This window comes from Zophobas morio, unplaced genomic scaffold (assembly GCF_036711695.1).
Source record: "Zophobas morio isolate AGI-343-1 ecotype UQ-CSIRO unplaced genomic scaffold, CSIRO_AGI_Zmor_V1 ptg000021l, whole genome shotgun sequence".
Lineage (NCBI taxonomy): Eukaryota > Metazoa > Arthropoda > Insecta > Coleoptera > Tenebrionidae > Zophobas > Zophobas morio.
Window position 1 is genome coordinate 9,630,929 of NW_026972126.1, and position 16,349 is coordinate 9,647,277.

At 35.9% G+C, this 16,349-nt stretch overlaps 3 protein-coding genes across 3 annotated transcripts; all 3 read left to right on the forward strand.

Moving 5' to 3' along the window:
- The first annotated feature begins 409 nt into the window (after window positions 1-409).
- LOC135132613 (cuticle protein 18.6-like) lies at window positions 410-1,675 on the forward strand. Its single transcript, XM_064060754.1, has 2 exons — window positions 410-648; window positions 702-1,675. Exons 1-2 carry the CDS (start codon window positions 637-639, stop codon window positions 1,590-1,592), a joined length of 903 nt encoding a protein of 300 aa, XP_063916824.1. The 5' UTR covers window positions 410-636; the 3' UTR covers window positions 1,593-1,675.
- Window positions 1,676-4,958: 3,283 nt separating this feature from the next.
- Window positions 4,959-6,661, forward strand: LOC135132883 (facilitated trehalose transporter Tret1-2 homolog). The gene is made up of 2 exons (XM_064061096.1): window positions 4,959-5,239; window positions 5,288-6,661. Exons 1-2 carry the CDS (start codon window positions 5,194-5,196, stop codon window positions 6,625-6,627), a joined length of 1,386 nt encoding a protein of 461 aa, XP_063917166.1. The 5' UTR covers window positions 4,959-5,193; the 3' UTR covers window positions 6,628-6,661.
- An 8,437-nt stretch (window positions 6,662-15,098) lies between these two features.
- On the forward strand, window positions 15,099-16,349 carry LOC135133024 (uncharacterized). The gene is made up of 3 exons (XM_064061255.1): window positions 15,099-15,554; window positions 16,031-16,171; window positions 16,226-16,349. The coding sequence occupies exons 1-3, from the start codon at window positions 15,128-15,130 to the stop codon at window positions 16,345-16,347; spliced, it is 690 nt and encodes a 229-aa protein (XP_063917325.1). The 5' UTR covers window positions 15,099-15,127; the 3' UTR covers window positions 16,348-16,349.

The following is a 16,349-nucleotide window of genomic DNA, read 5'->3' on the forward strand; positions in this document are numbered from 1 at the left end:
GTAAAACAACCGACAAATTTTGATTAACGATTTACGATGCTTCCAATAACCTAAAAATATTTGCAAGATTTCACATTCGGGTTCTGCAATTCCAGAGTTAAATGGTAAAACATGGTTATTAACTTTTGATTTTTCCCCAAAAACCTGGATGTCAAGTGTAAAAGCTCAACAGGGATTCATAAATCAGACATGCAGAAATATGTTCTTTTATATAATTTAAAAAAACGTTTATTTCCAGAATTGTAAAATGACGTCACCGACCTTAAATTAACTAATTTCTTAGAGAAATTTATTGTACCAATAAATAAAATAATGTGTCTTCACTTAAACCGGTTTACAAGAACAACAAATTCATAGTTCACTAATAGCCGTATTTCATAAAAACCGCATGTATTTGGGTAGACCGGCACCAGGTGTCAATTTGCGAAACCTCCAAATGTCGCCGAAACCGGAACCTTGAAATATAGCAGAATGCAATCAAGATAATGCAATAATAAAAAATGCCCGAAATTTGACTCGTTTTACAAGAATGTCCCTTACAACATAAAACCACGCCCTCCTCAAAATTGAGTATAAAAACTGACCAGTGCCTGCAGAAAGCACACTCAAACCAAAAACCATCAAACAACCAACGAAATGGCATTCAAAGTAATAATACATCACCAACCACCAAAAACATTCCTAATCGTTTCTAATTACAGCTCGTCGTCTTCTCCACCCTCTTGGCTCTCGCTCGTGCCGGTGGCTTGGGCTACGCCTCATACGCCGCCCCCGCCGTGGCCTCGTACGCCGCTCCCGCCATCGCCTCATACGCCGCCCCTGCCGTAGCTGCATACCACGCTCCCGCCGTAGCCGCCTACCACGCTCCCGCCGTAGCCGCCTACCACGGTCCCGCTGTAGCCGCCGTAGCCGCCCCCGTCGCCAAGGCCGTGGTTGCTGAGACCTACGCCCCCGCCCACTACGACTTCGGCTACGCCGTCAACGACCCCCACACCGGAGACGTCAAGAACCAACATGAATCTCGTCGTGGAGATGTCGTCCAAGGAAGCTACTCGTTGATTGATTCTGATGGCACAAAACGCACCGTCGAGTACGCCGCCGATCCCCTCAACGGATTCAACGCCGTCGTCCACAAGGAACCCCTCGCCGCCCCCGTCGCCGTTGCCCCAGTCGCCAGAGTAGCCGCCCCCGTCGCCGTCGCCGCTCCCGTAGCTAATATCGCCGCTCCCGTCGCCAGAGTCGCCGTCGCTGCTCCCGTAGCTAGAATCGCCGCCCCCGTCGCCGTCGCTGCTCCCGTAGCTAGAATTGCCGCTCCCGTCGCCAGAGTCGCCGTCGCCGCCCCCGTCGCCAGGATCGCCGCCCCAGTAGCTAGAATTGCCGCTCCCGCCGTCGGTTTGGGCTACAGCGGATTGGGAGTCAGCGGTTTGGGATACAGCGGTTTGGGATACGCCAGCGGTTTGGGATACGCCGGCGGTTTGGGATACTCTGGCCGTTTGGGATACGCCGGCGGTTTGGGATACTCCTCCGGTTTGGGATACTCCACCGGCTTGGGATACTCCAGCGGTTTGGGTTACTCCAAAGCTCTTTTCTAAATTAGGAGACTGATCTTTGTTGTATATGTATATAGTTATTGATTTTTAAGTAATGTGATGATTATACATATAATTAAATAATAAAGTACAATAATAATTAAATAATATTATTATTCAATAATAAAACCTTAAAACGTTTGCAAAATCAGAGCATTCGGTTTTGCAATTTCATAACTAAATTATTGTAAAATAAAATTTTGAATTTTTTCCCAAAAATCTAGATGTACATGGTAAAAACCCAAGACGGATTCTATAAAATTTAAGGAACATTTATTCGAAAAATTGTAAAATGATTAACGATTTACCATGCTTGCAAATTTTCAGAGCATTCGGTTTTGCAATTTCAAAGTTAAATGTAATATGTTTTTCAAAGTAAAATGTTATATAATTTTAATATTTTCTCAAAAATCTGGACATCTAGAGTAAAAACTTGACACGGATTCATAAATCATATATTCAGGAGTATGTGATTCTATAAAATTTAAGAAAACTGATTAGTCGAGATTGGAAAATGACGTCACTTTTTGGAGGACATAAACGAAAAAATTTTGAACAACGTTTATTATGCTTCTGATAACTTTAAGACTTTAAACCATTCGGTTATGCAATTTCAAATTTAAATTTGCAAAATATTATACAATTTTGATTTTTTTTTTCAAAAATCTCAATATCTAGGTTGAAAACTCACACGGATTCATAAACCACATGTACAGGAGTATATGAATAATATTTACTAATGTAAATAGTAGACAACGTCGTCCGCTTGTTGGTGGGAATGAGTGTCCAAATTCTGGTTACCCTTATCTATACGATATTCCTAATAGACATACAAAATTTGACAACAGTTGGTCCAGTAGTTTCGGGGATTATTTGTCTAATAAAAATCTGGGCAGACGGCAGACAAAGAGACAGGCAGGCAGACAGACGGAAACGGGAGATCTATTTTCTCGTACTCTCGGGGTCATAAAACGTCGAGAAAACGTAACCATTGGGTGGACCGGATGTTTTAGATATTGTTTAAAATTACACAAAAGACATAATTGGTTTCCTGGCTAAATTATTACATCAAATCTTTCCATTAGTTTCTCATTCATGTACTTATCTATACGAAACAGTTATTGAAAAATGCAACAGGAACTTAAAAGGCCATGTTCAGTACCAAAATCAGACTTCATTGACTAGAAACAACCCAGAAAATTATAAATCTTTCAAATTTACTGGTAAACTCTTTACTTCTTTGTCCTTGTGTTCCCTAATATACTACAACATTGCGTTTTTGTATTCAAAGTTTCGTAAGCTAGCTGATTTTGTCCAAATCAGTAGGCTTTCATTAAATTTCGTTTACCATAGTTAGTTAATCATGGCTTAAGCTTGAGTTGCCTGATTTCTTTATATCGTTGTCCGATTATCACCTATTAAGAAAGATTCAACAGTTTGGGAGAGTTTGTTTGGATCTATCAGACTTTGTGATGTCAAACTTCACAATATCTATTACAGATACCAGATATACGTTGTTTGTAAAGATTTCCGGCCGATTCTAAGACTTTCAAACTTGGTCACCTTCTTGTTTTCGCATTTGTTTCAACTGGTTTCTGAATCAGCCAACAACCAACTAACCATGAAAAAGCCCTGCGTTTTAGATCTTATTAGCTATATCTGAAAATTCCGATATAGGTACTCTCCAATTTAGAGTTTACTAGTCCGATTAGAAAATCAGATCAAATCACGATTCTGGAGAATTTACAAGTCAATCTTCACGTCTAAAGCAAAATAATAACTTTCTGGATTTCAATCACTAATCGTTTGTTAGAAATTTGGGTGAAACTGACCGGGGAACCTTCTAAATTCTGTCTTAAGGAAATTCACTCGATCCACCAAAAAACCGTAGATAAATCATCAATTAATGCAGATGATCAACGTACGAAAATCTTGTGGAGAACATCTAAGCGAATAGAAAAAGCTAATGGAGGGTTTTTCGTCTACAAAGCGAGACGGACAACAGAGGAAAGACAGACTGAAAAGGGAGACCTGTTTTTTTATACTCTAGGGGTCACGAGACGTCAAGAAAACATGAATGCAGTCATTCGCCGGATGGATCCTAGCTTACGTTCCGGAAAGAAAAGGGCAATAAGCTTGATATTGGAAAAATACTGCCCGATCTGTCTAACACTTATGGTTGGAGGATGGAGTCCATTATCAATGATCATATGATGCAGTTCCTGCTTGGCAACAAAAGTATTCCTGCAGAACAGCAAAAATTTGTTCCTGGTAGAAGAGTTAGACAATGGGAACCCTCTCGATGTGATCTTTCCCATTTCTGTAAAAGTAGTTAAAACTACAGATGGAGAATTTTCGAACCAAAATAAGGCAGCTTTTCTTACTTACTTTTCAGCATATGAAACCCAACTGCTTGTGATAAGTACTTCTACATGCTTCAAAGCACACCAAACTCTTTGGATGCGTTCCAAACTGCCTAGTTTATTGTCCACATTTACCACTGTTCTGCAGCTCGTAAGTAACTTTATGTGATATATATAATATTTCTGGAGGATAAGAAGACTTTGCCCTCTATCCGGTTTTACTTTTTAAATAAATAAAATATAATAAAAAAATTCCACTTCATCATGTTAAAAATGTTTGTCTTCAACACAATTAACAATTATACATCTCCATACCTTTGTTTTACCTAATCCCAACTTTTATTACGCATAGAATATGTGTAACCACTTAATTCTGTTCACTCTTTGGGTAATCTCGCTCAAAAACGTTAAATATTTTCTTGGATATTACAAATAAATTAAATAAACTGAAAAGAAAAGCTTCGTTCATGGGTAATGAACTTTCCGGGAAAATTCTGACCGACTTTGATTCCAGAAATAAGTTGCTATGTACTTTGTGCAAACTCTACTAATTGTATACATCAAGGCTATAATTGATTAGTTTTGAGCAGCAAGTGAAAGATAGATTGCAAAACAAACCTTCTATAAATTTTAAAACTAGGAACCACAAAATGAAAATCAGCTATAAATGAATAAAAAAAACAGAAAGCATTTTTTCATTTTTGAGTGATATAGTCTATTCTACCATAAATGAAAGTTTTCCTGTATATTTACAATAGACATTTTGTAACCGTAGCTATACAGTTCATTTTCTTTTTAAATAGCGTACGAAAAATCAAATCAATATTTACCCTTATTTTGTGTACTTCTAAGTTCTCCAGTCTCCGACGTGAAGCCTTATTTCTGCCTGTTCTACATTTGTTTGCTATTAATACAATTTTACTTTTCTTATCTTTGCTGATAAGTATGACGAAACTGTTCTTTGTGTGTAATGTGATTTTTTCGCAGATACTGCTGTACTACAGTAGATATTTTTAGCAAAAAAATGGTAGGGCAAATCGAATTAACTAAAAACAACATTCACGTTTCCAATTTAGGACTTTTCCTATATTTAATATTTTATTGTCATAATGACCTTCAAGTATCATTTACTTTTAACGTTAAACGTTTTATCAAAATCTCTTTGTCCGGTTGTCAAGTAGAAGATAATTAATTATTTCGCACAACGGTACCTAGTCATTCTATTTCAAATTTCGTTCCAAATGAACGGCAAGATAAATTGGTCACTTTACGGAGCCGCAATCTCCGGTAAGTTAAGACCTCAGTTATTGATTTTTATTAATAGTATTCTTGCAGTGAACATTGTGTCCCTAATTTCTGGATGTGGTTATGGATGGACTTCACCTGTGCTACCAAAGTTGAAAAATGAAAACGATCTTAGTGATAACCCGTTTGGAAAACCGATAACTTCATTTGAAGAGTCATGGATCACATCAATTATCAGTATTGGGGCCGCTGTTGGACCTTTCTTTGGAGCCATCATCGTGGATAGAATCGGAAGAAAAAAAACTCTGCTGTTGTTGGTTCTGCCTATAATTCTAGCCAATCTAGTCCTTGCTTTTGCCACCGACATTATTCTGTACTACGTTAGCAGGTTTTTACTTGGTCTTACTTTTGGTTGTGTATACTCGATAGTTCCCATATATGTTGGTGAAATTGCTGAGGATTCTAACCGAGGTAACGTAGGATGCTTTTTGTCTATGATGTGTACAATTGGAACATTACTATGCTTCATAATTGGCCCCTACGTAAGCATCAAAATTTTCTGCTTGATTTTGATTATTCCAGTTGTAGTGTTTTTAATTTCATTCGGGCTTTTTAGTCCCGAAAGTCCATATTATCTACTTATGATGAACAGAGATGATGAAGCGAGAGCCGCCCTGAAGAAACTCAGAAGAAACTACGTTGAGAAAGAATTAGAAGAAATGAAAAAAAATGTAGAAATTTCTTCGTCAACTAGTACTAATTTAAAAGATTCCCTGAAATCCCCAGCAATTATCAGAGGGCTTTACATAGGTTGTGGTTTAATGTTCTTTCAACAATTTTCAGGCATCACCGTCATCATTTCCTACATGCAACCAATTTTTGATGCTTCTGGCAGTACTATTCCGCCTGAAATTTCCACAATAATTGTTGGGTCGATACAGTTGATGGCAAACTTGACGACATCTCAGCTAGTCGATAGATTAGGTCGCAAAATACTTTTATTGGGCTCCTTAGTTGGTGGGTGTGTTGCTCATACAATTTTGGGTGTCTATTTTTATCTGCAAACCCACAACTACGATGACGTGGTTTCTTATCTCTTTTGGTTACCTGTTTGTTGCTTAATCCTCTACATTGTGTTGTTCATGTTTGGTTTAGGACCAGTAACGTGGGCTATGATCGGCGAACTTTTCCCAACACATTTCAGATCGTTCGCTTCGACTTTAACTTGTTTCGTCTGTTTGTTCTTGGCTTTCATTTTAACCTTTTTTTTCCCCAACTTTTCCGAAATGCTTGGAATGGCGGCTTCTTTTTGGCTCTTTGGTACGTCTTGTGCGTTCGGGGTAATCTTTGTTTGGAGAGTAGTACCCGAAACCAAGGGAAAAAGCTTACATGATATCCAAATGATACTGGAAAACAGAGGCAAATGTTGAGCTTGTTTGTAATAAAAAAATTTTATAAACCTTATTATTTATTATTGTCATTAGAACCGTCAAAATGTCAAATAATTTTTGTCCTAGCAAAAATTCAAGAGTGAATTTAATACAAATTATTAATAAGGGTAGTAAAGATAGTCTCACGATTCTGACGACTTGTCGAATTCAAGCATTGGCATATTATGTGTTTACAAAATTATCAATGAATAAAAAAATGACACCCTTGCAAGTTAAAACTATTATAGAAGACTTTCACAGTGATGCAAGAAATTCAGATTTAAATTTAACGGTGGAAGAACTTTTGGATCGATTAAAACTAGTAGATGAAGACGAGGATTGGCAAGAAATGCTGCATAACGTCCAACTTTTGTATTACAAAATTTGAAAAAACATTAAATTGATATTTCGAATGTTTGTGGAGTTTAATTTTGTGTACAAAACAATAGAACACTGAAGTTATTTTTGGTTTCACGGTCCTGATTCATGTAATTTCTTCTCTAGCCTCTATCGTTTAAGGCCATTATAATATGAAATGCTTAGTTATAAAACCTAGGTATCGTATTTTAATCGATCATGAAGTCAACATGATCTGCATATGCTGACTAAAAATCATTTTGCTTCAATGATCAGACGAGTTACTTCAAAAAACTATTTTTACTTTTAGACAGCCTGCAACGTTTTAAATTTTGCGCAAGGACTTTTTCCTTAACGTAGTATAATAAACTTAAGTTTTGTAAACCAGTGTATATTTTTATAAGTTTACGTGACACCATCGTATCGTATGTTTAACTTTTATGTCATTACAAAATAATTAGCTACTATATCAACTTAAATAATTTTATTTAGACAGTGAAGACTTATTAAATACTAAAGATAACAAATTTACAGGTTTCGTATATGCAACAAATTATACCTATTATTATTTAATGGATACTAGAAAGTACTGTAGGTTGTATTGATATTTAGGGTGAAATGTGGAATCTTGACTTAACTAAAATCCATTTTTTTTAAGTCAACGCTGTCTTCTAGTCAGTTTTATTTAGCTGTGAAAATAATAGCAAATATATATCTAACAGATAGGTACATGAGTTTATGGTAGTTACTTAAAGAACACTTATTCTTCACTCAAGCTCAGTTCATTCAATTATGTCTAGTTTTAATTAATTAACGCATTAATAACTAGCCCTGCAATTAATTTTAATAAAACATGGTCAACCAATCCGTTAACGAATTAAATTATTATTGACGTAATGCGCTTAAGAACAAATAACTGTAATCAGGAGTAATAAATAACCACAATTAAATATTCCTAACAAATTTAATTACATACTTCATTAGTAATTGTAACTAATTAAAATTACTAGTTGATTAATTAACGGGTGACTGGTTATTATTTTTATACACGTTTTTTTAATACTACAATACTTTAATTTATTTCATTTTGTCGATTTCCGCTTTCACATTTAACTCTTTGACTATTTTTGTTAATAACATCCTATGTTGTTATCTTGTTAGGAAATGGTTGTTAAAAGCAACCAAAATACAAATAATTGTGATTCCTAGCTTACCAATAATGGTACAAGTTCATCGTTACATAAAGTAGATGTCAGCACAGCATAACTCGAGTTCGATACATTTCAATCATCAAGGTTTAAATTATCTCCTGTCTTGAGGTGTCCCAATTTGAATTCAAATTTCGAGCTGATAGAAAAAAGAAATGTGAATCTTTAAATTGTTAGTTGGTGAGGGCTTGGTAATGGTAATGGAAAAGTAGACTTGTTTTATATTTTAATGCGTTGTTGATTGTTTAGTGTGAGTGTAGGCACGTGGTGAACATTAAGGATACCTAGGTAAAGTTTAGCTTCTAGTTTAATAAAACGGCCATTGTTTAAACGAAAATTAATCGCACCCACGGCGACGGCACAGTTCCCCTCACGAGCGTGGTTAATTATTAATCGATTTATAATTTGAAATGTTATGAAGTTTGCCGATGTCAACAAGTGGTGTAAATTTTTGTTAATTGTTTGTAAATTCACAGTTCAAATTAAGATTTTTAACTGTTCCTAAATAGTTCTAACACAATATAATAGTCACGAAATTGTTCCTATAAACCACGTGTTAGCAAAATTCACTTATTCAAGCTTTTCTCTTTTGTAATCAAGTTATAACTAAGATTTCTGGATGTTTTTGCTTACGTATTAGGAGTACATTATAGCAAACTTTTTAGCTTCTTCTTACTAATAGCTCTAATTATTCTATTGCAGGTTTAATAATATGTTCGAACATTCATGTGAAACGCCTAGCTTGTTTCAATAGTTGGATTGTTTTGCGAAGACCGAGTAAAGAGTATAATATGCGGCAGGGTTTTTGCTTTTTGAGCATAGAAGTTTGAAGTGTGTCTTATACGTGTATGTAGAATAGAATCACCGAGGAAGGGTGACAAACTACGACGAGAAACTTATATTCTGATTTCGTTACAACGTTCGCTGTAGCTCGCTTGCTGAGTTTTCGACTTTCATCATTTAAATTTTCCGCCACACCGAAACCAGTAACCTAGAAATATCAAATAAAAAGTAAAATAGAAGAGAAAAACGTTTCTTCTTTTTACATAGTGGTATTTCTAGTTCCCACAACACTCAAGTTTGGTCATACAAGAATCCCCACGCAATCCACGCTTCAATGTCAATGTTTGGGCAAGAATGGTTAGAAACCAATAGGTCCATACATTTTACCACCCCGATCAACAGCCTCCGCTTATCTAAAGTTGTTAAGTCGCATCTTGGGCAACGTTTTAGAGGATATACCACTAGATCCTCAACGTGATAGATGGTATCTCCACGATGGAGCTCTTGGTCATTATGCCCGTGAAGTGTGCCTGGTTTAACGAGAACTTTGCAGGGTTGGCAGAAATCGGCCATTGGCCTATGGCCTTCTTGGTATCCCGACCTCAACCCTTGCGATTTTTTTGTGGGGGTACATGACGCAGTTGGTATATCAGGCACTGTTGGACACAGTTGAGCAGCTAAAATATCGCTTTCAGGAAGTTGCAACAAACACTTCTTACTAGACCTAATTCTGATATGATCTTTAGAAGGCGACAATCACTGATTCGGCCTCTATTACAAATGAAGGAAGTCATTTCGAACAATTATTGCAATGTCAGTTTTACTTTGCGATATTTTATATAATAATCGCTTTTTGAAAAATAAAAAAAATATGTTCTTTTTAAAAAAGTCGAACCAACAAGTCGCTAGTTTATCCCCTAAAAAACGTGGTACCAAGATAAACTTCTTTATCTCTTTATTACGTATTTTCTCAACTCATTTTTCACTGAATTTTGGAAAAAGAAGAAGTTTCTCAGACGTGTCCCGCACACCAAATTTCCTGAGAAACTCTGTCACACTTAGTCTGCCCCCTTAAATACCCACATTTTATAAATTGTTAGATATTCCATGATTCCTCGTCCTTCAAATAATACTAAAAGACGAAGGGTACCGAAAACGCTAGAAAACACAAGAAAAAGATTCAAAAATAACATTTCTAAAGTTTATTAGCAAATTTCTTGAATCTACAAACGCCAGATTGGAAAATATACCCAAACGCATCCTTTTCGCAAAATAAATTGATTCTGCATATTGCAAGTGCGTCATGACGATCAGAATCGTCAAAACAAGTTGAAATATACTTCAGATCTCATAAAATTCCACAAAAATAAGATTTTCAGCTAAAATTTTATGGTTTCCTTGGTATTTCCGGGCCCGTAGCGTGCCGGAAACGCTAGAAAACACAAGAAAAAACTTGAAAAGTAACATTTCTAAAGTTTTTTAACGAATTTCTTGAATCCACAAAGACTAGTCGCAACCTTTTCACAAAATAAGTGCTTCATGACGATCATAATTGCCAAAACAAGTCAAAATGTACTTCGGAACTTATACAGGGTTTTTATAAATGATTCTAACAAAGAGCGTAGTTGGCCATGGATTTCAAAAACCCCCGCTTCGCTGAAATTATGCCTCATTATGACAGTTCTCACTTGTCATTAATATTATTTGTAACCTGTCATTTAAACACCGAAACAGCCATTTTCAGAACTCTTGATGGTTGCGTACGAAAATTTTGTTTTTGTGCTAGGAAGCGAATACCGTGACAATGGTTTATTCTATTGAACAAAATACTTTCACTGTTATGTCCACGGTGGTAGAAGTAAGGTGTGGAAACAAGCCGCTCCAATTTGTTGAATAAAACACGCATCCCAGTAGGCTTATTTACTACGAAATAGTATGCAGCACAGTATGTCCATCTATGTATTAACATTTCAACTTGTCAGTGTATTTATGAATGAATTAAGTGACAGATTCGTTGGAGGGAAAATAAATCACAGCACAACGGTTTGTGGTTGGTCCTTGGTGTGAATCGTGTGATTGGTGGATGATTCGACATTTGTGATTGGGTAATAAATGACATTGGCATAAATGTCAAAGATTTAATGCAGTTTTCTATTACTTAATTTCAACTGATCTCTCTAGACGTCGCTGCGGTGTGGACAGCGAATGACATATAATCCAAACCACGCGATTTGTGTTTTCTACCAATGATTTTGAGGAAAGTTATGAATGAGGTTTCCACACCTTACTTCTACCACCGTGGTTATGTCTTATTATCGCAATGAGACATTCGTAAACAAAGAGTATGTATATTTTGTAAACGCTTATAAGCAAGAATATCTGACCAAACACCGTGATTTAATAATTCAAGAAACAACGTTAGAGTCTCACATTAGATATGTAGTCAACAGATTTGTTCGAACTGAGAGTGTCGACACAGGAAAATCCCCTGGAAGATCTTTAGTATCTGAGGAAGTTGTTAATGATTTGAGACGACTTGAACAGAATCCGCAAACATCTTTGACAAAATTTCCTCGGCAGCAGGAGTTCCTGTTGCAACATGCAACATGAAACTAATGTTCAAGGTATTAACGAAAAGATGTTACATTTTTAAAATTGCCTTGAACAAAATGGCTAACGATATTTTCAACATTTATTTACTTGATGTTTAACCGCAATAAATTTGTTTATTTTTATTGTAATGAATTAATTTTATTTTTTATTAAGATCTGAGATATGATATTTGTCTTGATTACTTGGGCATTTAGTGTAAAATGCACATAAAGTAAGAGGCGACACGTTTCCATGATCTACTTCGACCCTATAATCATTTATAGAAACCCTGTAAAATAATTCAACAAAAATAAGATTTTTGGTTAAAAATTAATGGTTTCCGTAATATTATTGTAATTCATATTGTACAACAGTCAAACATACTCCTTGAGTCCTAACTAATCGACTAGGATTTTCTTTGTTAATCTCTCTTATAGATAACTTGAGGCAAGAAATAGATTTTGACTTTTTACTTGTCACTGTCGACTATTACTTTAGGCTAGTTACTAGGAATCAATTAATTATGTAAACCTTCCAGCTAATTAATAAGAGTATTTCTCATTGTCACAAGAAAAGTGTTTCCGGAGATTTTTTTTGTGAGATTTATACTATAAATAAAGTTTTATGTGGTTTTCGGAGATGACCCGATTTATCAGATTTTTTTGCGTGGAACCCGGCATATGACCTGCAATAATTTGTCGCCTATCAGAAATGTATTCCGTCATTTAAATAACTAATAGGAGCTATCTTTCTCTTGCCGAGCTCCTGTTCTATGCCAAAATAAGCGGCACGGGACGAAATCTAACGTGTTCTAACGTTATTAGTAGAGAGCGGAAAGTATGCAGCAAAATTTTGGGAAATATGATCATACGATATGCATCATAAAGCGAGAATTATGTCTTCGCGAAATTGGTATGTCATATGGACAAATTTCGGCTTAGTTGGGTATTGGAATGGCTACCATTATACTCAATTGTTCGGAAGTGGACAGCGACTGGATAAGGTAAGGTTAGGTAGTCATAAGGCCATTTACAATTTAATGTCAATGTAATGTGAAGTCGTTTGAAATATTTTGTCCGGAATAGTATTTGTAAAGAGAAAAACTGCGTACTACGTACACAGATGTAAAAATACTGTTGCGATGATCGGTGATTTAAAATCGGCTTTTATTCTTAATAACTCGAACTATACGACTGATTATTACACAGCGATTATGTACAAAATAATTCCGGCGCAACTTAACTGTACTCTCGTGAACTGAATTTACTGAATAATAATCGTTCCCGACGGTGGCCTTTATTTAACCTATCATTCGCCTCGATGGTTCGAGAACGCCGCTTCGAGGATTTTCTGGGTCCGTCGCAACATCCGCTTCCAGGGTTTCCTTAAGCGAACGCCGCGCCGCCCGGCCGATGAGTCATACTACTACATACTAGAAGAAACACATACATACTAGAAGACCCATAGGCGTCATTTATTTCGTAACAATACTTACCAGTTTAGAACAGGCGGGACAAAACACAGTTCCTTCTTGAAGAATAAGTTCAGGAAAAGGTTAAATCCATAAATTAGAGTTATCTTCGACCTATTGACACACCTGTATCGCTTTAAATGCTTTCAATGCAAACTCACGATGAAAAATAACAGTATAACGTCCCTTCGACCAGCATAAAACAGACTATTAAAAATATTGGGAATGAACGGTATTTCCAAAAGTAATTAAGGCCCGAATTTACCTGAAAGCATGGCTTAACACCCAGTTATTTCTCCAAACTACCATAAAACCCAAACCTTTCCTAGTTATTTGAAGCTCAGGACAATATTTGCAACATGATTCATGTAATTTCGTCTTTCTAGATAAATCCTAAATCTTCTTTCTCTATATCTACGTTTAACCCTTTCAAAATTTCACATACAATGGTTTATATGAAGTTTCAGTTTGAACTGGAGTCTTTTTTGTTTCCAAGAATACCAACTTCGTCGTTTTCCAGCTCAGTGGAAATCGTTCTGCTTTAAACACACTATTAAAAAGCTCTAGATAGAGAATCTTCATCACCGCCACAATCCCCTAAGACGTCATGTCGTCCGACTTTAGCTTTTACCCGCATCTAGGAGCTCTGTCATCGTGAATAATGGGACACTGTTTGCTTTCGGCACCGTCCAGTCTACTAATTTGCTTTGGGAATAACATCTTGGCAATCTTGCATTTATCCTCTTCATTCAGCCGTTTAATATCATTGACCGCTCGCATTTTCTATAACAATCATATAGCATTGCCCCCATAGGTTATGCTTTACCGACTTCGTTATTTTCCTTCATGCCTCATCCTTAGCTTTGGTATCAGCTTCCTTAAACCCGTCTGATTATTTCGTATGTCTCACGTGCATTCGTTTTATATTCAAACACTTTTTCCTCTGTTCCGCGATATCTGAATTCCACTAGTAGGAAGATTGTGTATTGCGACCTCGTCTATAGACTGACCTGACTTAACCTACCTGACCTAAGCATTAAAAAGTCATATACCTATATAGAACTTATAATCATAAAAAGTTAAAGCAATAATTTTATTTGTAAATGTGATAATACTTTATATATTTTGGACATAACAAAATTTACAGTTGGGTCTGTAGTGGAAACCAGCGTCATCTCAAAATGTTGTCTAGTAAATGTTATGTAAAGTTTATAAAATAGCATACTCTTACTTGTGGTTTATGAATCCGCTTTAAACTCTTAAATCCAGACTTTTGAAAAAGAAAATCAAAATTGTTTAAGTTAAAGTAAGTAGTTAATGTTACAAACTATTTTTTAAAACAATTTCAGTTAAGTTATTAATATAATTAACAATAATCGCCTAACAGCTGTTACTTTGGAAATATATGGTTACATTTGGAATTCGCGTTACGTACCTCGACATAAAATAAATCAATGCAAAAAGAATAAACGCTTCGTCTGTTGCTAACCGTGTCCAATTAACAACAAATGAATACTCAAAACAGATTTAAACCTGACTGCCGTTCATTACTTCTAAATAATTCCATCCAACTAATTGACAACATTATATGCCTAATGGAAGACGAACTCAACGTTGATAATCTTAACTTTCTTTGTTCGCACAATTGCTCATTTACCATCTGTCCAAAGGAAAAATTTGCAGCTTGTAAGATCCAGGTAATGGAAACAGTTTCCTGTCAGTGCACCCATATCCGTTCCCCAAATTTGGCTAATTGCACCAATAATTAAGTTGCTTTCGTTTTTTTTATTGTCCGTAAAATTTACCATACAGTTAGGGCTATAAATCGGTCGAAAATCTCCTGCGCTCGTATTGGTACATACGTAATTATAATCACTATAATTAATTAACAAAATTATGCGGTCGGTGTCCATGTCTGCCTTAATCAGAGTGTGAATTGTTAAGATTCAAAGGAACGGTTACATTCTTAAACACCATTATTTCTTTTATGGTCAGTGATGACGGCGACATGCGATCATATTAACCACTACAGTTAGCCATGAATCGGGTCTAGTGTCAAATTTTGGCAGTAAGGAGTCAAAATTTTGCGATGATGGCACATTTTTGTTTCGGAGACAACAAAAGACTGGGGAGGGCATTACCCCAACATAAATTAATGCAGAATTTGCTGCTTAGTGATTGCAGGATGAAGAAACAGGCAAAAATTACCACTGGTACGCAGACCGATTGCAGATTGGACAACGTGAAGAACTGCTGTTGCGGTCAAATACAAACCCAAGAAAAACAGAATCGGGAAAATGGTCACCGGCAACGACGTCAGGAAAAACCGAACGACCAAAAACGAAACCAAGATAACTGTAATCGGAATTTTGTCAAAAGTTCAGTGAAAAAATTGAATGAGGAAGTGGAAAAAAGAAAATTAAATCAACAGTATCAGGATCTGCTAGCGAGTATTAGGGAGAGGGTTCTTTTGAAGAAGACGGATAGTAAAGACAGTTGTTGCTGTTCCTGTTCTGGTAAAGTTTAACGCTTTTAATGTCAGTGTCCTTGATTCCAAAACTAAAAATGGTATCTATTATCATACTAACAAAAAAATTCACCAAGAAATTCATCTCATCCCGAATAAAATATCCTAAAATAAAAAAATTAGAATCTAATAATTTGAAAATCTGATCATGTAGGGTAGGGTAGCTCTCGGCAGGTTAGAGCAGAGTAGAACAAGCCACATTTCATTTCTGTAATTATTCATAGTTTATTTGTAATTGGTACGCCATACCTACTGAACAACGACAGGTATTTAAAAAATGTTATCTTTGCATGGAACTCATATCAAGAAATAACAGACTTTATTAATTTTTATAGCTTCAAATGTTAATAGCATGAAAATTTCTGCTGGCAATCTTTCTTCCTTCATGAATAATTCAGCCATTATTATAATAAAATAATAATGAATTAAACGGTTCTGAATTTATAAATTACATTGTTATTTTAGACACCTGGAGCGATAACAGCGCTGGAGACGGAGACATCATCTACTTTCCTAAGGAGACTCGAAACGCAATGTCCACGTTATTGTCGGAAGAAAGGCACCGGCGCCCCCCTATGAAGCCCACAACTAAACCAGCAAAATCATGTAAAACATCAAATAATTCAGTGTTCCGGCTAAAAACAGTTACTCTTTTGCTAGGTGCATGGCCTGGTGTAGCTGAAAGAATGGATCATGACGAAGAGAAAAGATTAATAAATGCTGATGAGATTGTTGCAAAGATAACGTCTAAACTTTCTAAAAATAAATTAGATATAAATTAAAA

Excerpts from the sequence above, each read along its gene's own strand:
- LOC135132883 (XM_064061096.1), top strand. The coding sequence starts at position 5,194 with ATGAACGGCAAGATAAATTGGTCACTTTACGGAGCCGCAATCTCCG. Across the intron at positions 5,240-5,287 it reads TTACGGAGCCGCAATCTCCG|TGAACATTGTGTCCCTAATT; the intron begins GTAAGTTAAGAC and ends GTATTCTTGCAG.
- LOC135133024 (XM_064061255.1), top strand. The coding sequence starts at position 15,128 with ATGATGGCACATTTTTGTTTCGGAGACAACAAAAGACTGGGGAGGGCA. Across the intron at positions 15,555-16,030 it reads TTGTTGCTGTTCCTGTTCTG|ACACCTGGAGCGATAACAGC; the intron begins GTAAAGTTTAAC and ends TTGTTATTTTAG. Across the intron at positions 16,172-16,225 it reads AACTAAACCAGCAAAATCAT|GTGCATGGCCTGGTGTAGCT; the intron begins GTAAAACATCAA and ends CTCTTTTGCTAG.